The sequence below is a fragment of the Macaca mulatta genome, chromosome 12, assembly GCF_049350105.2.
Source record: "Macaca mulatta isolate MMU2019108-1 chromosome 12, T2T-MMU8v2.0, whole genome shotgun sequence".
Taxonomy (NCBI): Eukaryota; Metazoa; Chordata; class Mammalia; order Primates; family Cercopithecidae; genus Macaca; species Macaca mulatta.
The window spans coordinates 118,313,483-118,339,561 of NC_133417.1; the positions used below are offsets into that span (position 1 = coordinate 118,313,483).

At 36.3% G+C, this 26,079-nt stretch overlaps 1 protein-coding gene across 16 annotated transcripts in view; it reads right to left on the reverse strand.

The window, feature by feature from the left end:
• Nucleotides 1–25,649, reverse strand: part of IKZF2 (IKAROS family zinc finger 2) — a 156,510-nt gene extending 130,861 nt beyond the window's left edge. For 2 of the 16 annotated variants that reach the window (XM_077956097.1, XM_028830370.2), the window contains exons 1-3: nt 24,803–24,993; nt 21,952–22,000; nt 21,061–21,165 (exon numbers count right to left, since the gene is read on the reverse strand). In XM_077956097.1, the coding sequence (XP_077812223.1) occupies nt 21,061–21,165; nt 21,952–21,985 (139 nt within the window). In that variant the 5' untranslated portion in view covers nt 21,986–22,000; nt 24,803–24,993. 16 annotated transcript variants of the gene reach the window in all.
• Nucleotides 25,650–26,079: the final 430 nt, after the last annotated feature.

Consider the following 26,079-nt stretch of genomic DNA (forward strand, 5'->3'; position numbering starts at 1 on the left):
CACATTGGTTTCAGCTCATGGTACACATTTATAACAGTGAATAAGAGCTACACATCAGAATGGAATGATTATTGATTTCTTAATGGATTACTGCTGCACAAATTTACACTCACCAAAAAACCATCAATCTTTGGGTAATAATTATAGACCTATCACAGCCCATACAGCATTCTGACTGAATTGAAACTTACTGCTATCTGCTGGGAAATGACCAATTTTCTACTTCTCCAGCTCCAACCACAATACAGAATGGTGAGCAGCTACTCACATCAAATGCTATTATAGGACATGGTTTGTAACAGCCACAGCATACACCATTTGTAAATCGCTATTAGAGAGGTAAACAATCAGGTCCTGGTGGACTTTTCTTATTATTCATTAGCTTTGAAAACTGTAAATAAAGTGGGTATAAGGCAGTTACACTTATCAAAGACCTTTCATTAGTGGCAGGTTGTGGAGAAGGGGTCAAGGGCAAACAGTACATTAGTTGAGGTCATGCTATTCTGACTTTACATCCTAATTTCAAACCTCTTCCCAAATCAGCACCAGAATCTCTGTAACTATAAAATTACATAGTTCTCTTTCTAAATCCTAAGGATGTTCTCAGTAAATAGCATTTTTACTAAATATCCAGTGGAATACCAATACAACTAAGATACTATTTTCCAAAAAGATAACCCCATTATGTCAGTTTCGCCTAGCGGTCCTTAATCATTGAATAATGATGTGAAACAGTATTGATCAATTAAGTTTGTAATTGTCATATTTTCCAGCTGTAGTAGTGTTAATAACACCACTTCCTTCCAGATAGTTAATTCCATTCTGAACACCTTATTTGAGCTATATTACACACAAATAGTCCTAGCATAAAGATAGCTAATCCAGCCCAAATAAAAGTAATTTGAAATCAATAACACACTTGTTTGCATTTTCTCTTTAGGTCCTAATCTATCATCAAAGTTTTTGGTTAGATATGTCAACATTCTTTTCTAAAGAATTATAACATGCAATTTTTCCACTCAATTAACTAAAGAATACATGTATTTCCAAAATATCCTAGGAACTAAAGAAATGAGATTTGATTGTTTTTATAAAGCATTCCCCTTCCTAAGAGGCTATTAAATTACCATGATGATCAACCATAATAATTAAAATACTATTAAGTATAATATAAAAGCAAATAGAAAAAGCTAAATAAAGTTACCATTATAAAATAAAATAGATTTGTGAAATACCACAATAAATTTGTGAGATGGTGAAATGTGAGGATGCAAACTTGTTTTGTTTGTCTGTTTAATAAAAAAAGATATTCTAAATCTTAAAACAAGGCAAAAAAAAAAAGTATTTCCTAGAATGCTAGTGGTAACTTTAGAATGGGGTTGGTATTCATTAATTTTCCAACCCTAGAAGCCTTATCTAATACATACTAAAAAGCTATATGCAAATATTTGCAGTCTATAAATGACAACAGCAAATGTGCCAAAAAATGAGCTAAGTGCTCTATGCAATTGTTGCATTTATTTCTTCAAACCTTAAGGCAAGTATTATTATTATACAATTTTACAGCTGAAGGAACTAAATTTAGGAAATCTAAGGAAGATTCCTAAGGTCACATAGCTATTAGGTTGAAAAACAATGGAGTATCAGTAATCCCTTATGGCTTAACCCAAAAGTAGGGTGCACAACCAGGACTCCAAAGCAGGTCTATGTAATATGAAAGTCAGTATTCTTAACTACTTCTACAGGGCCTCACCCCAAAACATAAGAGTGTATCATGTAAAGCAAAGAACACCAAGCCAAGAGCCAGAAGATAAGGTTTTGTTGTTGTTGTTGTTGTTGTTGTTGTTGTTGCTGTTGAGACAGAGTCTCGCTCTGTCACCCAGGATGGAGTGCAGTGGTGTGATCTCAGCTCACTGCAACCTCCGCCTCCCAAGTTCAAACTATTCTGCCTCAGCCTCCAGAGTAGCTGGGATTACAGGCGCAGGCCACCACACCCCACTAATTTTTTTTTTTTTTTTTTTTTCCGTATTTTTAGTAGAGACAGGGTTTCACCATTTTGGTCAGGCTGGTCTCAAACTTCTGACCTCAGGTGATCTACCCGTCTCAGCCTACCAAAGTGCTGGGATAACAGTCGTGAGTCACGGTACCCAGCCAAGATACGGTTTTTTAAATGTTGTTGTACTACTCTCTCCCCATGTGACTTTCACCTCAATGTACAGATTTCTAAAATAGAGGGTTTAGAATGAATGCTACAGTGTAAAATACTTTATTGGCTTTACAGACACACACAGAGAATTCTATTTATGGAAGGGAAAGAACAAGAAATCAGTTCATTTGTGAGTCCACATTTATTGTCTACTACATTCCTGGCCCTATTACATGAATGAACAAGCCAAATATTCCTCAAATGTGTGTTGGGAGAAGAGATAAATACATAAATAAATTCAGATACTATTAAGTATAATAAAGAAAATAAGACAGGATAATGTCACAGAACGCCTGGAGAGGGGCTTATTTATCTAGGATGCTCAGGCAAAGCCTCGCCAAGGAGGCGACAGTTAAATGGAAATAAGAAAAGAAGGAGGCTTTCATGCAAAACCAGGAAGAAAACGTGTCCCAAACCAAAGAAACAGCAAGTACAAAGGTCCTTAGGCGGGAATGAACTTGCCATGTCCGGGAAAAGAAAAAGGGAAGAAGTATTAAAAGTTCAGTGAACAGGGAAAGAATAGAGAAGAGGAAGTCAGAGATGGAGGCAGGGCCACAGCCTTTAGGAACTTACAGACTTTGGAAAGGAATTTCAGTTGTATTCTAGTTTCAATGGAAAGCTTTTGTGTTTAAAGCAATGAATTGTTATAATCTGATTTGGGTTTTAGAAAGTCAGGCTCTGTCTATTGTGTGGAAAACAAACTATAGAGAAGCAAGAATGGAGGCAGGAAGACTGGTTAAACTGTTGCAACATTTTAGGCTTAAGGTACTAGGAAATGATGATAGACTAAAGTTACAGTAGCAGGCCTGGTGAGAATTGTTTAAATTCAGGATGTATTTCAGAAGCGGAGCCAAGGATTTCTGATAGACTGGATGTGGGATTTCCTTTGAGGAAAGAAACAGTGCTAGATGCAGAGTTGAAAGTCATCAAAGCATCTATAGTATCTAAATAAATAAACTGTGAGAGAGAAGAGGACCTGTACATAGAGATATACGGGCTGCAAACAGATGAAGGTGAGTACCAGATGTTTTCTGATCACTGAATAATTGGCAGCTATTGATTATAATCAATAGCTTCTATTGAGACTTCTAATGAAGCCACACCTTCTCTATTTCTTCTCTTTAGATAGGGACACTAGATCTTACTGTTCTATCAAAAGTTTCTAGTTTTCTGATATCCTCTAACTGGATCATTTCCTTTACCTCAATAGTCAGTAATCTAGAAAATAAAAACATGTGGTAAAAATAGAAACTCAGAAACAAATACTAATCACTAAGCTAGGGTCTCTGACAGGCAGGAAAGAAGTCAAAATACCAAAGCATGAAAGCATTTTAGAGCAATAAATGCTTTGTTATAAACTGATAAACACAATTAATAGACATTAATCACCAAAGCTGTGCCTACCTAGAGATGTGATCCTGAGAACACAGTAAGATCCAAAATATTCATAAACTTCACACTTGAAAAGGAAGCAGTGGGGAAGCACTGAAGTTCCCCACCAACCTTAAGACCCACCCAAGTAGGGAAAAACCAATTTTAATTGTGATTTAAAATAATCTTACTAGTAGCTGAAAGTGTTTTACAGTAATTCAAAGGAAAAGAATGTCAAACAGAAAATTACAGATTGATTACCACAAACAGTTCTTTTTGGCACATAAATGTATATGACTTGATTATCATTAAATTGCTACTAAAAATATATAGATACAAGCTTGAATTTTCAGTTCAGTTCGGATTAAGTACACTGCTTTCATATATATGCCAGTTAGATATTATGGTCTTAATTCACAGAAGCATATGCCAAGCAAATTATATTTCATGAGCTTCCAAATAACACAAAGTTTTGTTGTAATGTTAAATGGGAAAAAAAAAACAGTGAAAGACAATAAAAGACTACTTCTTAAGAAGATGATCTGTTACAATGTAAACAAAGAGAATACATGGTATTCTTTAAGTTATTAAATATACTGGCTTATTTCTTGCAGCTATAGGAATGATCACAAACAAATGCTTGCAAAACTAGATAATGATTGCTCATGTAACAAATTGCTTGGACATATTTAAGCAAATATTTCTAGTAAGAATTAAACTGAGGGGGAATGTAAATGTTGGGATAAAACTGGGGGAAATGTCTTTTGTAAACACTGTGTATACGAACCCAGGTACTGTTACAATAATCACAGACAAATGTGATGATTATCACAACTGCTCTAAGAAAATGGAGGTCTGGCTCACAATCTGGCATAAACAGAACTGTCTTAACAGTTTTAAGGAAGAGCCATTTGATTCACAGGATTCTAAATGATCTTTGGGATTTAGCTACTGGATAAAAGTTTATTGAAAACAACATTAGAATTACATGCCATTTTCATGTATATCTACTAAATGAGTGATTTATGACTTGAAAGATTTGGATCATGAAGATCAGAAATATTCATGACTCAAAATAATAATAGTAACAATAACTTTTAAATTGTATCTTTCAGATTTTCCAATAATACCTCTGACCTGTTTGTATACACATTTCAAGATTCTCTAGGTATACCTTAAAGTGTTTTATAAAATCTATCTCTAAATCTAGAGTGACACTGAAAAGATGTATATTTTGAAGCCATGTGAAGATTTTGAAGCCATGTACTTGAGAAGCTTTTAGTTCAATGTAGTACTTTGCTTGAATGAGTGTTGAGAAGAGAGTTAAAAGTTGTCTATGCTAGAGCCAACGTTAGTACATTTATTTTAAAACTGCCTTCTGGGTAAGACTAGCTGAGTGATTTGGTCTCTGGTATCCTCAACACAGATAGCATAACTAAAGTAACCTATGGGGTTAATCTGAATAATAACGCCTGGAATAACTGAGAGATGTCTCTAATGCATTCAGTCAACCAGATAACCAACACATAGGGATATTAACTCATAATATATTTTAAAATAAACAGCCAATCTTCTTAATTGAGAGACTACTATGTACAAGGCACTGTGTTAGCTGCTGTGGAAAAGATAAATGAATATTTCTTAAATTATTTCTTAAAATGTATGAGGCCCTGTGATAAAAGCTTTACTAAGTTTATTAACCCTCATAACAACTCCAAGAGACAAGCACTAACTCTCCCTATTTTGCAAATGAGGTCATGGAAACTAAAACACAGCACAGGCAAGATACTATCCCAGTTGGTTAGGTGCTAAAAGTCATATTCTGTCTGCTACCCTCAGGCTGCAGAGATTACAAAGGCATTTTCCCTGCCCTCAAGGAGTTTCCAGTTACACAGAGGAGATAAGATGTACTCAAGAAATTAAGTAATGATAAAAAGGATAGGAAGTGATAAAGGCATCCAAACTTTTAGAGAAGGGACTCTTGGATTAAAAATATATATATATATCATATGGAATTAGGTATCGACTGTCCTGTGCCTATGACAATAGTAACTCTGACCCCAAAAAGGTGAAAGTTCACTCATGAAAATGTCTGTTTATGTATACTCTAATGTGAAATCCTTTTAAACTGAATATTCTGTTTTATCCTTGATTCTACACAAGAGAAGAGGAAAGAAAAAACACTGCTGGGGTATGTATATGTGGTTCTGAGAATTCCAGATATGCAATAGAGACATGAATTTAATATAACATATAGCAACATAAGTATGGAAATTCATAAAATTTCAGAGCTATACTAAGAGTTCATTCGCCAACACATCTAGTATACAAGTAAATAAGTCCATCCTAAAAACTGACTCTGGACAAGGTCACCTAGGGAGGTACACCATGCAGCCAAGAACTGCCAGCAAACACATGTTCTGAATTGCCATCCTCAAATGAAATGCATTACTACCACTTAATTACCATTTCAATTATACCCCTCACAGAGTAGGTTTATGTGTGATTCACTTTAATTAGGTAATTTTACTTTTATTTCTTCAGTAATTGATTTGAATACAACAGAATTAATAGTCTCATATTGCATACACATTTCTTTTCAAACAAAAACTCTGAGTCTGTCTACCTGACAGCACTCAAACAGATGAAAAGCAGAAATATTCAGGAAGCGATCCAGATATATTGTGTTCCATGCAATGGTTTGGACTAATTTTTAAAATTATTGTTGATTAAAAGCAGACTAAAAGCATGTCCTTCCTAGAAGACTATTTGATACATGTTTGTGGGATCTGTCTCTTAGTTATTATGCAATTCAACTTTTTTCTCATACTCTTTTATCTAACAATAAAATAGGAGCTATCATTCTGGCTAACTTACCATGAGCCAGTCACTGTTCGGGAAGCTTTAAATATATTGTCTCTAATGCTTACCACTCCTCTGACAGAGAGCAATGCCCCCTTTTTACAAATAAAACTGAGATTCCAAGAGACGGAATATCTGTCTGGGGGCCACACATCTGACATATATTAGGTCCCACTTCTTTATATGCCACAGAGGGAGAGAAACAGGAAAACTTGCTCAATTCTGTAATTTTTAAAAACATGTTGATTGACCAGGCGCGGTGGCTCACGCCTGTGATCCCAGCACTTTGGGAGGCTGAGGTAGGCAGATTACTTGAGGTCAGAAGTTCAAGACTGGCCTGACCAACATGGTAAAACCCAGTCTCTACTAAAAACACAAAAATGTGCTGGGTATGGTGGCAGGTGCCTGTCATCTCAGCTACTCGGGAGGCAGATGTTGCAGTGGAGCCAAGATCGTGCCACCGCACTCCAGCCTGGGTGACAAAGACAGACTCCATCTCAAAATAAATAAATAAATAAATAAATGTTTACTATTTTCCAGTAATAAAATGCTAAGTGCTATCAAAAAGAGTAGATTCCTCTGACACTGGTTGCATAAATGTTAAGCTCAAGTTTTGATCAGCACATACTATGCTAGATGTCAAAGCGTTTTGAAAAAAGTACCTTACAAATAAAATGGTATTCTCAAAAAATTAGCCGGGCGCGGTTGTGGGCGCCTGTAGTCCCAGCTACTCGGGAGGCTGAGGCAGGAGAATGGCGTGAACCCGGGAGGCGGAGCTTGCAGTGAGCCGAGATCGCGCCACTGCACTCCAGCCTGGGCGACAGAGCGAGACTCCGTCTCAAAAAAAAAAAAAAAAAAAAAAAAACAAATAAAATGGTATTCTTAATAGACTTAAAATTTGTTTTTTTTAAGCAAGTTAAATATATACCCTGATCTTTTTATTATTGTTATTATTATTTATGGGCTTAGTAAACCTTTTCTTCAACAATGATACACATGTAAAGTTTATCTCACATCTGATAAATTTTTACCACAGTATTAAAACAGATTAATTTTTTAAAAATGTCTCAATGGGTAAAAGCCAACCTGAGCCTTCTAAATCTCTAACAGAGTATGATCTCAAGAAAGTCTTCTGGAACCCTCAGTGCCTGTGTCTTAGACACTTCAAGAGGAAAATGGAAAAACCAGAGATCAGAGGACAAAAACTGGATGCAAAACCCCATCTCATCTGCTCAATATCAAGTTCCTTCTTCATTGCCACCTCCCAAGAAGGGGAAAAAAAGGCAGAGAAAGTTCTTTCTGGCAGCCTTGCAGTCTCCCTAACCCCCTACCAATCTCCTTTCCCACTAAAGTAAAAAGACAACTGAGGGGCAAGATCAAAGTTTACAGCATCCATGATAATTCAGGAATATGACCAGTTAGGGTATCTCTCACACACACAGTATAGTACACAGTCATTTTTGCAAAAGATAAAAGCAATAGATTAGTCCAAGATGGCCACTGGTAATAGCACTGGTTTATAACTAATATAACTTAATAACCAGGCACCACTAACTTTTATCCTGCTTTAATTGGCTAATTGTTCTAGAATCAATCCCTTAGGACACAGTTCTTTTAACCAATCTACCCCCATCTCCAATTCCCTGGCTTTCAAATATCTGAAGAAGTATGCTTCTTTCTACTGAATCTAAATGCTTATTCATTTAGCTTCTACCAGAAACCATTCTAATCTTATTGCCACATTCCTCATCGCTTAAGCAGGCAGCTTCCTTGATTCACTTATAAATTCTGATTTATCTTTATTTATTTCTTTGTGAAGAAAGAAAAAGGGGAGGAAAAGATGCTAATTTTCATTTACTCTATTGCTCTCTCCAGGAGATCTACTAACTCAAGTGGAGTCTGTGGCTTGTCCTCCACTTTTGAATCTGTTATGTTTATTTTCTTTCTTCTGGCTCCAGCTTTCTTCTATGCTCTCTATACTTCACAGCTCTGCTCTTTCTTTTATAGGCCTTAAGTTATCTTCACAGGTTCTACCTCCATTAGCAACATACCAGAGTTGTCTTGCTAAAAATAGTTTCTCTTTAATAGTTTTAATGTAAAAAATTAGCAACATTCAATGGAATTTTAAATTGATGAATAAGAAAAACAGACTAAGGCTTTTTTTTAAAAGTAAACTTGTTTGTTGCATACAAGATAGAATTGAAATTCTATGTTTTAACTCATTCTACTCAGATTTCTTTTGCCGTCAGATGCCAAAATGTTTCCTTAATATTGATATGTCCTTTTAATATTTATATGTACATTATTTAGTGTATGACATTTCATGCTAGGAATGAATACTACTCATAAAACAACTCAGAGTATGTAACATTTGGAAAGTCCACTGGAAACAACCTAGCCAAGTGTGGTGGCTCACACCTGTAAACTCAGCTACTCAGGAGGCTGAAGCTGGAGGATCACTTGAGGCCAAGAGTTCAAGATCAGCCTGGACAACACAATGAGAGAGTGAAACCCTGACTCTAAAAAAAAGTATTAAAAATTAGCTGGGCATGGTGGCATGCACCTGTAGCCCCAGATACTTGAGAAGATTGCTTGAACCCAGGAGTTCCAGGCTGCACTGAGCTATAATTGTGACACTGCACTCCAGCCTGAACAACAGAACGAAACCCCATCTCAGGAAAGGAAAAGGAAAGAAAAAGGAAAAAAGGAAAGAAGAGGAAAAAGAGAAAGAAAAGAGAGAGAAGAAAAGAGAAGATAAGAGAAACAAAACGAAACGAAAAGAAAAGTAAAGTATGCCGGGTGCAGTGCATTAAAAAAAAAAAAATTAGCCGGGCATGGTGGTGCGCCTGTAATCCCGGCTACTCAGGAGGCTGAGACAGGAGGATTGCTTGAAACCGGGAGGCGGAGGTTGCAGTGAGCCAGATCGCGCCACCGCACTCCAGCCTGGGTGACGGAGAGAGACTCCATTTCAAAAAAAAAAAGAAAAAAGAAAAGAAAGAGCTGGGCGCAGTGGCTCACACCTGTAATCCCAGCACTTTGGGAGGCTGAGGCAGGTGGATAGCCCGAGGTCAAGAGTTTGAGACCAGTCTGACCAACTTGGTGAAACCCTGTCTATACTAAAAAAATTTTAAAAATTAGCTGCACATGGTGATGGGCGCCTGTAATCCCAGTTACTCAGGAGACTGAGGCACGAGATTCACTTGAACCTGGGAGGCAGGGGTTGCAGTGAGCCAAGATCACGTCACTGCACTCCAGCCTGGGTGACAGAGCAAGACACTGTCTCAAAAAAAAAAAAAAAAGAAAGAAAGAAAGAAAAAGAAAATACCTTACATTTTGAGTAAATCTATAGTAAGATAGTATTCAATAAATCTGAAGATAGCATTTGTACATGAAAATGCCCGATTTCAGTATTTATCATTGATGACAGCTGATCATTTTTATGAGTCTATAATTTCACTGAAATTTCAAAGTTAAACGGATGTAATCAGAGCCACTATCAGTTTTCTGGCTCCACACTTTCTTTTAGATGATGGCTGAGTGAATTAATTTGTCTTTTCTTTAAATTACACAAATAACATATGAATTTATTTTTTTGTAAGAGACTTAAAGAATGTAGAACTATTTAGAATAAAATATAAAATAACCTGTTTACCCTCCTATATTCCAAAATAAACTATATCAAGTTTTGATGTTTCCTTCTTGTTCTTATTCTTTGCTTTCACACATTCACATGCATACACATGCACACATATGCTTTTAAAAACATAAATGGCATTATCACATACATAGAGTTGTATGAAATCAATTGTCTAGTTAACTATAGCTTCTCTGACTGAAAAAAAAAATCTTTTCAAATTTGTTACAAGTATTATACTCAAAATGCAAGACCAACTAAAACTATGCAAATGTATCCCCCAAAATTTATGCAAACAGCATTACTGCGATTATTTATGTAAAAATAATTTATTTTAAACTGTGTTTTGTTGCAGTACGGGGGTGTTTCTTTTTGTTTGTTTTTAGTTCCAAAAAAATTAAACCTAAAACTATCATTAGGTCATTAATGTGTCATAATTCAGACAGATGGCAGTGTGTAAATTCATGCTTTGAGAACTTACAAACAGCAGACTTACAGAAAAATCTCATACTTACTTTCATAGTTCTAAGTTATGTCTAGTCACAATCTATTGCTGCTTTCAAGTAGTTTTCAAAAATGTAATAATGTAATAGAAGTCATTTTATATTTCCAAATACTACATTCGAGTCAGTGTTTTTAAGGTGTAAGTCATTTTAAAGCAGTACACAGAAATGATTAGGTACCGCCTATTTTTAGTACCTAAAAATTATTGAATAGCTCAGTTTTCAAGCTTTAGATGATATATGGGTGATCTGAGCAAACATTTCCAACAGAAATAGACAGATCTTTTACAATCAGGAATTAAACACACATCCTCAGCCCTAAAAACTATAGAAATGCCACTTTTCAGTCTAAAAAGCAATAGATGTGTTGAAAACAAAGTGATCTACTTCAGACCATCTGAATAATAAGCATATTGGCATAAGTCTGATTAGAAGACCGATATTTCCATATGTAAATATTACTTGTTAAAATGTATATTTTTAAACAACAAGGACATTTATGAAAATGGCCATAAAAGAAAATGTTTTATATACTTGTAGAAGAAATTAAGCCTCTTTAGAACGCAACCAGAAATTCTCACTGTTAATTCAACTGAAAACAGAGCAACATAGTACCCTACCACTTCAAAATATGATCAAGCCCTGCATGTTGATGTCTTAGTAAGAAGTAGGTAGAGCTGACATAGACAAGTGTAAGGAGAACTACAGCTTCAATGATAATGAGAGCAATGACAAAAACGTCAAAAGTGTAGACACCCAGAATGTTAATTCATTAGAACGTGACTTCACACTGATTAATTATACACTCATCAAAATATCTGGAGTGCATAAGAAAAGCTAATTGAAGCATTCCATCTTGTATATGCTACTAAAAACAGTTTAAATAAGTGATAGAGAACTGGCTTTAAAATTACAAGTGTATGGAATTAAATCTGTAACCTTAAATGTGCTATATCAAGATATTAATAGTAGTAATGAAGATGATGATGGTGGTATCATGGAAACATCTACATTAACATTAATGTGGATTCCACTGAACATGGTTGTATAGAATCAGAAAACATAAAAGCTGTTTAGAACCTTAGAGATCAGCTTTTGGGACCAATTTGAACATTACAAAATCTTTTTCAGAGTGAGACATTATAAAAATAACACATTCCCAAACAGAAAAAATCACAAGTAAATTAGGATTTTGGATTATTTCAACAACTAAGAAATCAAGTTTCCAAATTTTTTTTCAAGTAGGTCAGAAGCATATTATTTAAATAGACATATGTAATATGCTAATCTTAAGTAGTTCCTTCATTCAACAAATATTTACAGGGCTCCTACAATGCATACAATGCTTATGCTAGGGATGAAGAGGCATGACCATTTTCCTCAAAGATTCACATCTGGAAAACCTGATTAATTTCTTTATAATCAATGTATGGCCCCCAAATAAATCTATATGCTTTGAAAAGTTACTTAATTCACACTCAGTAATTAAGACAGCTTTCCCACTAACTAACATGAAATACAACAGTTTGCTATAAAATCTCATTTACTGCGGTCAGATCACTTCAATAATTTCAAGAGACTGGTTTGGTGTTTTTTTCCTTCTGACCTATAAACTGGAAAGTGCCTCTAATATCAACAACTAACTTAAGGATCTTTCTCAGGTGGTAATGCTATTTTCCATCTTCATCTAAAATAGATATTAAGAACTCTTAAACTGCTGACCACATCACCTATCGAGATTTCTGTGAATGGAAGTTTGAATTTATGGCAATAGTAGCTGAAGGAAGTATCCTTTATGGGCATTACAAGATTGTCTTCATCGAGTTAGGCTACAAAATCAACATTTTACAAATTAAAGCAGAAATATAAATCACATTAAAGAAAATGAATGGATCCCAGGCCAGAAAGAACTGGTCGTAACCTGATTGTATGTATTAATATAGGTTAAAGACTGAATATGGGGGGTTTAGCCTAGGAAGCCAAGGGGGAAAAAAAAAACGACTCTCTGAAGTATTTTGGTTGAACATCGACGTAGGGAATCTAAATCCATGTCCATTCAAAGGAGAAAGAACTGGACAAAGGATTTCCACCATAATTATCCAAATAGCAATGCTATCTCTATTGTGATGCTGAATATATTAGGCTCTCTTAGTCTAATGCCATTAAACATTTGAATTATATAGCTACCTCCCTTTATTCAGATTCCTTGCTCAGTAAATGACCTTTACTGATTACCCATATAGGTCAGTTCACAAGAACAAAATGATCTGGTGAACCCAACTAGAGTGATCTAGCTCCTATGTTTGTTGGTTGGATATGCGTGTGTGTGTGTGTGTGTGTGTGTGTGTGTGTGTGTGTTTTAGTTTTAATCAATATCTAAACATGAACTGGCATTTTGATTTTAAATATCAATTTCATAAACTTCTTTAATGTCAGTCAACCTTGAGATACAGATCCATTCTAAGTGTGCCACAAATCTAGTTTCAGAACTTGCAAGGATGAGTGTCAAATCCTGCATTATAAATAATTCTGTGGGGAAATGTTATCCTGTGAGAACCTATCTAAGTGGCTGGTTGCCCTTTTGTCTGTTTCACTATACATCCTCAAATTTATACACGTTTGAAAAACTCTTGGATGTAAAAGGTGATAAGCAGCTCATTAATCTATAATAAAGTCACAGTTAGCACATCACACTCATTTACTTCTAAATGTAATAAGCATTATTACGATCTCATACAAAATATCAATTCATTTGGACCCTTGAAGATAACATCCTTCTCTAGAAAACACCCCAAGCCTTTTTTTTGAGCCCCAGCACCAGCAATGCATCATACACAGTAAGTGCTTAATAAGTGTTTGCTGGATCAATGATCGAAAGATGAAAAATATCTCTCTAGGGAGTTCTGACTCTCCACATACAGGAAATCTCAGAAGAAGTGTTTCTAGCATTAACATTCATTTGGAATTCTATGGTGTCTTGGGTAGTCAGTGCTTACGTTTTTAAGATGGAATTCTATAATAAATATTTTAGAATAAGTATATTAACTAACATATTATCTATGCTATACGTTTCCATCTAGGTAACCTCATCCCAAGGGGTATGATATTATATTTTTTAAAAATAAATTATATACAAAATCATTTTTAAATAATATATATTGTATCTGCATATTTATCTCGAAGTCTTCAAAAAGGCTCTGGTGAGGAGTATGAAATTCCTCATCTATTAACGTGGCAGGACTGACCAGTATTTAGCTAACAACCTGTAACAAGTATGCAATATTTTCAAGAGCATATTAATTTATAAAGAAACAGGTTGCAGAATAAAGACAGAGCATTACAGTAGAGGCACTGGAGTATACGGCATACATTAGTCTTACGATTTTTTTAAAAACATAGAAGTTATGATATTAGATATACCACAAAATGCTGAAGAGCTTTTTGTTTAAAAATCAGTGAGTCAATCACATCAATTAATTCAACTTCTGAGACTAGCATAAAGGATTCCATTAAGCAAAGAGTTTATTAAAGCCTATGTGCATGCAATTCAATATAGAATTTTGATTTAATGGGGCAATTGGGGAAACAAGGCCACTGATCAAATACTGAGAATTACTTAGACATGAATGTTTTCAAAATATGGTATTAAACTACTGTTAAAGTAATATGGGCAGAAAAGCAACCAAAACATGGGCTAATATTAGTTTTCTCTAATTAGGAAAATTCATACTTCGGTCTATATCCATGTGCCTAATTGCTATCCCCCTCCCAAATTGAACCCTATGGGTGCTTCAAACCAGAATTGAACTAATCTAAATCTTTTCCAGGAAACCTGTTCCAGTATTTGCTATCTCCACTGACAGAACCTACCACCATCTATCCAGTAATTTAGAGGCTGTCATCCTTGACTCTGTTCTCTCCTTAATTCTACTACCCAAGTACTGTCTACTTTAAGCTGCTAAATATTACCTAGATTCTTCTCCTTCTTTTTTATCCCACTACTACTAGCTTGCATGAATTCTCACTCAATCATTGAAACAGCCTGTTAAAGACGCACCTGCCTATAGACTGGTCCCCATCCACAATCTTTTTCCCCACATTGTAGTCAAATTGATCCATGTCAGTCAAAAGACTGAAGTCACCTACTTTGTTAAAACCATTGACTTCCATGAAAATAAAAGCCAAGTTTCCTCTCAGACAAGATGTTCCATTAACCTGCTTTGATTAACTCTCCAAAATCATTCCTTGCCTCAAATTCCTAGACTCCAACTTTATAGTCTAGAAATACCAATCTGCTTGTATTTCCCAGAATATTGCATGCTATTTCTCACCTCTTATTGTGGATACATTATTTACTGAAAAGGCCTTCCACTTCTCTCCTAAGTCCTATTCATTTAATAAGTCTTGGCTCAAGCAGTCTCTCCCTCTAAAAAATCTTTCCAAACGAGCATCACCTCTCATCCCCCATAATAATCAAGACACTAAGTTTACTACAGTAAAATGCCCTACTTAATGTCTGTCTGTCCCACTAGAGTATGAGTTCCTGGAGGAAAAGGACTCTATACTATTTATTCACCTTTGGATTCACCTTACAATACCTGGTACATATGAGGTATCCCACAAATATTTATTTCATTGATCAACTAGAATTGAACAGCAAAATGTCAAATGCTTATAACTAATAATTGCATTAAGGCCTACTTCAAATTTAAAACACCTAAACTACTACCCTCAAAGTGCACAATCAACAATTAAACCAACAATTTTATTAGGTATCACATCACCAAGTGAGAATTTATGGTACCACCAGAAGCATCAAATGAGGTTAGATTTTAGATAAGGACTCTCTAAGAATTGATTCTCTGTAGGAATAGGTACTCTATCACCAGAATTGTTTTCTTTTGTCATTTGTAATGACTGGTGTATCTGGAACACCAATAATATGCAGTGATGTGCTTTACATATAATCAAAACCACAAAACTATACTCAGGAACATCGAGCGCCAGCCCCCTCCCCAATTCTGACATATCGACAAACTCTATTTCTTTCTTAACCAAAATCTTCATAGATGCTTTAAATAATGGAGGGTTCCTGCTTCAATTTTTACCCAAAATTATCAGAAATCCCTATCTTTCTTCCCTGGACCTGTGCAATAAACAGAAAAGAGCAAAAGACCCAGATTTCAAATAGATTTGGATTTGAAAACAAATCCTTTTTCTTATGACTCATAGGTCCATAAAAAAGTAACTTGACTGCTCTGAGTAATAGCAGCAGTGATTATTTATTGAGTCTTAGCATGTGCCAGAAGTTGTGCTGAGTATTTTGCACATATTGCCTTATTGAAATCTCACAACAGCCCATTGAGGTAAGTATTGCTTATCCCTATACTACAGATAAGGAAACTGGAGCTCAAAGATGTGAAGTGACATGGCCAAGGTCATACAGCAAAATAGGAATTCTAACCCAGGCCAGCAAAATTGCAAAGCCCATATTTTTAACCACTCACAATCTACTGCTTCTGAGCCTCAGTTTTAAGTATTATAAAATGGAGTAATTACATGCCTACCTCACAGAATTGATGTGGAGACAAAGTGAAATAATAAGTAAAGCATCTAATATACTAAGTGCACTCAATAAAGGATGCCCCTCTTCCTTCTCTCACTCCAGTGGTGATTATAACATTGATAATAAAGGAAACTGTCCCTAAATGTGCCTTACCTATATCAAAACAGAGATATATTGGGTCTCAATTAATTCACAAAAGGAAAATACTAACAGGTCAATAAGTACTTTTAACATAAACGGATAAAAAGGAAAAAAAGTGAAGAAAAACAACATATTCTACCTCATTTTAGGACTGGAACCCTGCTATTGATATTTCCAAATGTGATAAAAATATGTAAATATTCAAAATATATCAATATATCAAAAGTTAGGAGAGAAGAGCACAGAACCCAGAGACGAAAATTCATTGCGGCTTACAGGAAGACTCTCAATAGAACATATTCAATGATATTACCTTTTTTTTAAAAAGTACTTCTAGTGGGAAAGACAGATTTTGAACAAAGATAGAGACAATAAGGATAATCTTTCCGCCATAAGTTTTTTTGTTTTTTGAAAACAGACTTTAATTCTCAATACTAAGCAGGATGGGGAGTTAGGAGTGGAATGAGGTGCAAAGAAAAAATTACAGCACTTTTGCTGTTAATTACCAACAAATCTATACATCCTTTACTTTCTTTTTTTTCCCTTTTTTTCCTCTTTTGGTACATAGTTATGACATTTATCTCTGATAGCTGTAAAGAAATTAAATCAGAACTATTTTTATTTAATTCCCTAATAAATAAGAACATTGGGTATATACACAAACCTAAGTACTGTGACTTAAAACAGAACAAGATTTTACATCAAGCCCATCTGGTGTTACATTAGGGTGTGTCCTATAGCAATCCAACCAAGGGTGACTGCCAAACTAAGCTACAGAAGACAACTCAGAAAGCTGGTGAGTCCCATAATATAAGCTCTATTTCAAAAAGTGCAAAAGATTAGCTGATATCACTCCACCCTCATAATAACTCTTCTATTTCTGAAATATTGTTTTCGTCACAAAAATATGGGCCAGTAGTGGACACAGCAGACACCCTGAGAAGGTGACATTGTAGAGATAGCAGTTATCTAATTTACCCACAAGGTAATGTCACAATTGTATGTCCCAATCCTGATAACTTCATCTTTCTGCTAAGTTCTCTAAGAGGTAAATTGATTTCTTCAAGCCTCAATTTCCACATATGAAAAATAGAAATCATAATATACTTCTGCCTCACTAGGTTCCAAAAATGGAAACTAGCTAAGAAAAAAATTAATGTGAAGTACTCTGAAAAGAATAAACTAGATTCCCTGACCTGATTATTGGTCAGAGCCTTGTAAAACTAGACTTACTACTTCTACCGATTCCATACATGCCACTTGGTCATCAGACTGATAAATAGCATTGACTGTACAGTTGATCCACTTAAGAGCTTTAAAGTAATAGAAACAAATTTTGCATCATGATGTATTTTCATACCCATTTAAGTAACTACTTGCAAAGTAAATTTGTACATAAACATTATAAAAAATAGGTAAGAAAAATGAAATTAATTTAAAAATTTTGAACTTTAAACAATTTTCAAAATAGTCAGCTTCCAGTATAGAACACTCTGAAACCAATACTGAACAACTATGCAAGAATAGGAAATGAGCTAACCAAGAAATAGAAGGAATCACAAAGTAAGTTTCATCTGATGGGCCGAAATACAATATGGAGTATTTTTATATTGTTCTGTCTGAGATGTCTGTCTCAGATTCTTAACTCCCAGATTCTATTTTTAAAAATCACTTAACACTGTGTATTTCCAATAGCCATCAAGGCATATACTGTCATCCCTGACACAGAAGATTGTCAGCAGACTCAATATGTACACTAATGATCTCAGGCAACAATGCCCATCTTCTTATCAAAGAGATCCTTATTCCAGAAGAAAAAGTTTAAAGTTCTCTAAGAAAATTCATTTGAAACCATAGGAAGTAGTCACTATAAAATGTCAGAATCACTAATACCTCTTACTTCTTCTTAAGTTTATCTTACATGCTAAATTTCAAAACCAAAAACTGTCAGGCACTATAACATTTTTAGTTTTCTCCCAAGTCGCCAGTGCTCTATTCTAGCACTGTCAAATAATGATAGCTGCTGTCATTATTTTTATACAATAGCTGGCAGCAAGTTGCACAGAGACCCTTCATCTTAGAAGAGTTACCAAATACCTCAAACAAATGTTGGGACCTTACAGTAGTACTGACCACCTTCCTAAAGTCAAAATAAGTGAGCTCTCATGCCTTATTGATACTTTTTTGGCCAGAGCGTTAGCTGTTTTATTTTAAAAAAAAAAAAAAAAAAAAAAAAGATTTTACTTATTTTATTTTTTTAACTGTTTAAAAATAACTTTTTTTCCTCCTTACACATATATTCCCATCCTCTCCTTCCTGCTACTAGAAACTGTCTTAAAGGTTTTCACATTTACTTTTAGCTTTAACACTTTCAATCAAAATTGCAATTCTGTTTTTGGAAGCAGCCACCCTCCAGGAAGTATATTTGAAGATATTAAAAAATGCAGAAAATAAATAAGTCCTTTTCATTTAACAAAGTCAACAATGCATGTAAAGGGATTTAGGAAAACCGGTGATCTCAGACACAAGCGATTTGACAGGCCAGATGCACACAAAAATTATTCCAAGTCACGGAAAAACATCAGAGTGACCAATTCTAGGTATCTTGTACTAATTAACAGACAAGAGTTCCTCTCTATCACTATTTGCTTTGGCAATCTAAAATGCTGATATTCTCCTAGATCTAACAGAGAGGAAAAATGGGTATCTTCTCCATCTAACACCTAAGTGGGTAACCTAGATACTGTAAATAGAGGCTACATAAAGGATGCAAGAGACAGCTCTGAAGTGAGAGCCAAAATATTTAACCTGCAACTCTTTGGAAAAGAATCTGAAAACACGTGCATCTTAGCCAAAACCTGTACTAACATGGAATTGCCACAGGCTAGTAAGTTAAAAAACTCTCTACCAAACATAAGTTTACTGTTGTTGGGTGAGAAAAGCTCAAATGTCAAAAGCACAGTTCTTATTTGTTCAAATTGATCATGCCTACACTCTGCACTGTTTATTTAAAAAGATGAGTGAACTGCCTTTCTGAAGCAAGTACTTGAAAAATCAGAATCAAATTCACAAATAAAGCAGCCAATTAACCAATTGACAAGCATTTTCCTGTGGTTGTGTCTAGGGGATGACAGTCGAGTCTCTGATTAACAGTTACTCCCTACCCGATACATGCAATGTTTCTAAAGCCAACAGCTAACTAATAGAAACTACATATTCATCTCTTTTTACTCTTTGGGAAATTGTGTGAGCTATCTGAGAAATAAAAAGATTGCACCAAATAACGAGTATATTGAAATGTAAAAATTCTATTGCCTAAATTGTAGTCGTAGTATATTTTTTATCAAATCAACTAGCAAAAAAAAGAATGCAAAAGATTCATTATGAGATTAGCATGATAATTTAGTATACATTCACTCACTAACTTTACTAGTTTTTTCTTTCTAAATGATAAAGGAATTGTACGGACTGCTTCTAGAATTAAATTTTCTTAGGAAATGCTCATTACTTAAAAGAACTATAACTTTTAAATAAATAAAACAAATTCAAATAACTCAATCATAATTTCAAGTCAATAGTTAAAAGTACTTAAAGTTAATAAATTGCAAAATGTATTCAATAGTATTCTATATAAACTGCTTATAATTCACTAGTCTTTACTAATTACTAAGCTCGTAGCTTTATAATAACTTAAAAGTTTCGAGAGCTGTTAGAAGTAAAAAAAAAAAAGTTGCTCTCTCTGGATAGTCAGAATACATTTCTGAATATGCTCACAATTAAGTAGATGATTCACTTTTCTTAGTTACTAAATCTTCAGGGGGGAAACAAAGGAAAGAAAATGCCTTTCCTTCATATACCGGCAGAACAGAAAACTTGTAAATTTAATTATATTTACATGTAAGTCCAATGAGTCCAATGTCCTTTCTATAACATATAAGAATAAAATATAAATCAAAAGTATAAAGAAAACAAGATATCAAATTACTTTTGAGTAAGAGTAATAAAGCACTTGCACTTGATAACTAAACTGATAAAACATTGTAATTAAGAAAAAAGCAACCATATTCTTAATTAAGAAAAGCATTTTGTCTTCTGTCACTGACAGCACATAAGTTGCATCTTATTACACAAAAACAATGTATATTATATCAGTAAATGACCCTTTATCAAAAATAGTAGCCAAAACTGTCTTTTCCTACAAATTCAAAACATCTTTCCAAATTTTATCAGCTCTTCTCTGAACAAAAGACTTTCAACCTTGTTAGAGAAATGGATATAAATGAGTTCTATAAATTTGCAATTACACTTCACTTCCAATGCTTTGGAGAAAAAACTTTCACATTTTTTAAAAGCAAGTAACACTATAATTTTATCACTGACAGTTTAGCTTTCTACCAAGGCAATATAAAATTATTTCATTTATTAACTGTGAAGAGTCCTTTGGAAGTGATGTTTCCACATTTTTTACCCAACAACAACAAAAAATCTAGTCATAAACCTGGCAAGTCAAAACAATAACCAGCAAATTCTAACCTTTCTTACCTGATACAGGTAAGCACCAGCTCCCAAATGCCACCTTGGGATAGTTCAGACTAGTAAGCAGGCTCATGTTTTATAATACTAGAATGAACAGGAATAAATCTGTGTTGTTCTTTCTTTAGCAAAATCTATAACAGTAGCTATACCACAATGTGAGAGGACCCACAGACCTAACAAATTCAAGTCTGTTGCTGGAGAAATAGAAAAAAAAAAAAAAAATCATAAAACGAAGACTTACTGCTTGTCATGTGACTTGGTGAGGCATGCTGTCCATTGGGTGTGCTTGAGGTGAGGTCAATTGCCATATTGGAGTGTTCCCTTTCGGGTGAAAGCTCATTGTCACCTGCTTTCACAAAATATAATCTTTTGGTTTCTATTCATTGTCACGTAAGATGTAATTACTAACTTTGCTTTATACACGCAATGGCATGCATAGCCTTCAAACTGTAAGGTAATACATTTTTCCCTTAAAAAAAACTATAAGGAAATACTACTAGAAATATACAGTTGAATGAAAGGACGAAAAGCCATAATCAATCCACAATAAAAAAAATTAACAAAACTTCATTATCTTAATACATAAATTGTTGATTTCTAAAGTATCTTTCAGTTGAAAGAAATAACTTTTCTTTTAACATCTAATTTAATTGCTAAGCATACAGAATATATAATGAGCATTTTCCAAAATGCTAGCTATCAGAGAGAGGATGGAAAAGACAGGTAGTTCAAGAAATGTCAAGTTAGGAAAGCTAATTCTCTTTCACATAATATGTCTGAAAAATTAGGTTACAGAGAAGTAAATATTTAGTACACATCACATTAATAGACATATATGAAACCTAGACTATTCTAAACTTACAACAAAGTAAATTATAAAAAGTAGGAAAGTGCTGATCTGCTAGCTACTATTGATTTAAGTACACTACTTAACTTAGTATATCTTTATATTTCCTTCTTATTTCACTTCAGTGCTGTTATTTTCTCAAACTCATTCAAAGGTGAAATTGTGAACAGATAGAAAAAAAGAATACAGAATTCTTAATAAAGTTTCATAATCCAGGAATTAAAACACAGGTAGTACAAAGGCAACTTTATTACCAATAACAAATTAATGAAAACTAATACTTACACGTTATATAGCCATCAATAGCCTCTGTTTCCATAGTCAAAGTGCAATGCTGCAAAACAAAAGATTATACCCTTAATACAATGATTCCTTTCAGTATCTGCCATCAAATTCTTAACTTATTTGAAGCTCCAAGCAGTTGGTCCATGTTGCTGCTGCAACCTGTGCCCAGAAACATACACAGTGTACTGTATGTGCTCATTTGCAAGTCACTGAACTCTTTCTGCAAATGATCTGATTCCTGCTGGAGATAGGATAGGAAAGATAAGTGTGCAGTGAGATGGGCAAGAGCAAAAAAAGAATGACTGTCTTAATCAAAATTTACTGGGTTTAAAGAAAAAATAAGGGGTACACCTCAAATGTGTCAGCTTTAACTGGGATTTAAGTGTTTTACCATTCGCTACTTCCCACAATCACACTGCAGTTTGAGGACTTCCCCAGTATACAGATAGCTCTATTCACAATTGTTGCAAGTTGGTTCATCATGTTCTAATAGGGAGGGGGAGGACAAACAAACATAAGAAAACAAAACAAAACAAAAAACTTAGTGCCCAACGGTGTCTTGAAGATTTCTACAGCAGTTGGCCAACTCCCTGACTTGTATTGACATTTTAGTCAACCCCAAGTTCTGTGTAAGCACCTGTTCAATGTAACCTTAATTTCCTGCCAGACCATGCTTGGATACAAATGCCAAGCCTACTTAATACAGTCTGATTTTGAAAATTTCATAAACTTTGGTTGTACTAGAGAGAATCACTTAAAAAAAAAAAAAAAAAAAAAAAAACTTTGGACAATTATTCTTATGCACAAATGATAGAAAACAGAATATAATTCTCAGAAACAAAAGTAAACTGTATGAGATGACACCCCCTAGCTTTGATTCACATAATGAAAAGATCGATAATCTAACTGTATTCTGTGGGGAAAAAAAAAGTTTAAGAATTGACAAGTCCTGTGAAGATTTTTACTTTTTTCCCCCCTTTGGCCTTGGTCCTTTTTGCCTTTAGTTTCAAAACTCTCACTGCACCAGCAGCTAAATTATTCACAATGAGCCATTTCTGTATTGATCGCCAAGTATATTTAGCCCTGGCTCCTGGAATTTCTCCATTACTTACTGGAAAACAGGCAGCTTCACTTCTTGTCTCCAAAACCACTTCCCTTCTCCCTCCCCTCCCCTTCTTCACCACCACCCTCCCTTACTACCCCCCCCAAAAAGAAAACTTTTCTTTCTTTCTTTATGGAATAATCAGATCAAATTCCCAACTCAGTCACTACCCAGCACTTAAATTTCAACCTGCTGTACTGTTATCACATTCTTTTAAATTATGATTACATAAGGCTTTTAAGAAAGAGATCCGTAAAGTTTAAAAGAGGAGCAGTTTCTTCGGATATTTTACAAATGAGCTTATCTCTTTAAAAATGTACACATTTAACACACACACATTAAAAAGAAAGAAACGTCAGGGAGAAGCGAAAGAAGGCTGCCCCATCAATGAAATGGTTATTAACCCTCAGAGAAGGAAAGAAAGAAAAAGAAAAAGGAGAAAGAGAAACGAAATGTACATACAAAAGAAATTGTCCTTTGATTAAAAAAGATTCATCACCATTTCCAGCTCTGTCGGGAGATCTCAGCTTCTTCTAACCCCTCAAAGAGGAGGTGACAATGTCGGGCTGAAGATAAACGGAGGGAGAAAGAAAGAAGTTTTTTGTGTTTCCCCCTTCTCTCTTTCCCTCCCTTGCCCCCTCCAAGCCAAGCCCCCTGCAGAGTTCAAGGGGAGGAGGAAGGAAAAGCACTTTACAGGTGGGTCATTCCAAGCCCAAATCCAGCAAACAGATCGGCTGATAAACAAAACCAAGAAATGAGAGAGAAGGAACACCCCCCTTCTCCTCCTCCTCCTCCTCCTCGTCCTCCTCCTCCTCCTCCTTGTTCCACCCCTCCCCCTCGTCCCTTTGGGATGGTCTAGTAGGAAAAGTCACTCAGGAATGGCACCACGTACTTTCAGGAAAGAGGAAAAAAAAAAGAGAGAGAGAGAGGTCAGTCAGTGCTATAGCAATGCGATTAACAAGAGAAAAAACTTGATCCACCGGTTCCTTAAGAATCGACCAAAAGCTAAGACAAGAAAACTGAAAGAAAAGGAGGGGGGGGCGGGTAGAGGGGAGGGACAGTCAGGCAGAACCCAGCTAGGAACCTAGGCCAACTTCACAGGACTGTTTTTGGCCCTTGGCAAAAAAGAAAAAAATTAAATCTTAATTCCATCTCTTTCGCCCATACTAGAACCTGTCAAAGTGATTTAACTGCTGCCTTTTTACATATGTCATACCAGGGTTGGTTTTTTTTTTTTTTTTTTTTTTTTTTTAATTCCAACAGGATCTGGATATTACCTTCTATCTGGACAGCTGCAATTTATTCCAGCCTACCCAATCTTTCTTCTTGGAATTCAAGTTAAAACAAAGCAAAACAAGTCCAAATTCATGACAGCTATAGAGATGAGAACTGATTAATCGATTAACATCCCAGAAACAGATTACAAGGAGGGGACGATAAATTAAGGCAGAGGACATCATCTTCAACCCGATTCCCTGAGCGTCCTTTACAAAAATCATTACCCTAATCAGAACCACAATCCATCCCTCCCAGAGAAAAACACCTATATTATTATTATTATTACTGGTTAACAGCAACAAGTCATTTGATCACACCACAGTGCAAAACGAGATGCTATATAATTACACTTAACTTTGAAAACACTCCCCCCTTTGCAAATCATACACATATTTATATATAATCTATGAATCAGAAGACAAATAAAACAAGAGCTGTTCTTCACCACGCAAAAGCCAAGCGGAGATTTACCTCAGCAGTGCATGCAGTAAAATAATCCCATCACCCTTTTGTTTGTGTTTACTGTTAATGTGTCCTCTGTCTTTCTTTCTTTCCTGTGCCTAACGTGTGTTTGTGCACTGCAGTTGGTGGTGGAAACTAAGGCAGTGGATCTGTAGCTAAGGGTAATCCTGTTTTTACTTCCTCCATCTTCAGCGAGGAGCAGGGTTAGCCCGGGACAGCTGGTCAAACCCCGAGAAACCGATCCGGTGGAGCCCGAGCACATCTCCCCCGCCGGCCGGGCTCGCGCAGACGCCCGCGGGCGGAGGGCGGGCTGGCGGCGGCGGTGTCGGCGGCGGCGGCGGCGGCGGCGGGCGGCGGGCGGCGGGCAGCGCAGCCCCGGGCGCGGGCGGGCGGACGTGCGTGCGCGCGCGTGCGTGTGTGCGGGTCCCGAGCGCCTGTGCGTGTGTATGAGAGCGCGTGTGCGCGCGCGCGCGCGGGCTGGCGGGCGCGTGTGCGCGTGTCTGCGCGCTCAGCCGCTCGGCGCGCTCGGCAATCGATTACAGGACAAGTGCTGCCCCGGAGGCTCCGCGACGCGCGCACTCCCTCGCGCCCACCCGCGCGCTCGGCCGCGTCGCCCCCAGCCCGTTGGTCCCCGGACTGCGGACCCCGCCCCCGACGGGGGCCAGGTAACCCGCTTCCGAGTGTGCCACGGCGACCCCCATCCCCCCTCCCCGTGTCATAATAAATCTCACGTTTTCTGCCGGCTGGAGGCTTGGAGCGGTGAGGGGACGTTCATTTCGGCCGCGTGAAGTTTTCTTTCAAACTGGGATTGGTGGGGAGGCCGGGGGAAGGGAGTGCGGCGGCGATCTTGGCGCCCTGCGCGGAGTCCGGGAGCCGCGTCCCGGCCCGAGTCTGGGAGTGCGCGTGGAGCCTCCCACCCACTGGTCTCCGCCGGCAACTCTGCGGCCCCATTTCGGAAAACGCACCGCATTGACCGGGACATGAAGCGGCATAAGAGGGGTCCTGGGGAATAGACTGAGAAAGGCATTCACGTCTGAGATGAAGCTCAACTATTACTATTTTGAAAGTGCTTTAACAGCGCAAGTTTAAAATTAAAGTGTTTACTTGCTTTTTCTCCCCTGAGGCATGTGCCACGTCCCCCAAAGTCAACGGAATGGATGAGGGTCCGAAAAGTTGCCACCCTTGAAGTACCTATCACTATCAATCAGAGCTTGTTTATTTGGAAAGAACTTAGGTGAACCGTCAAGAGAAAAACAAATGCATATTCTTTCTACAAATAGTAGCGT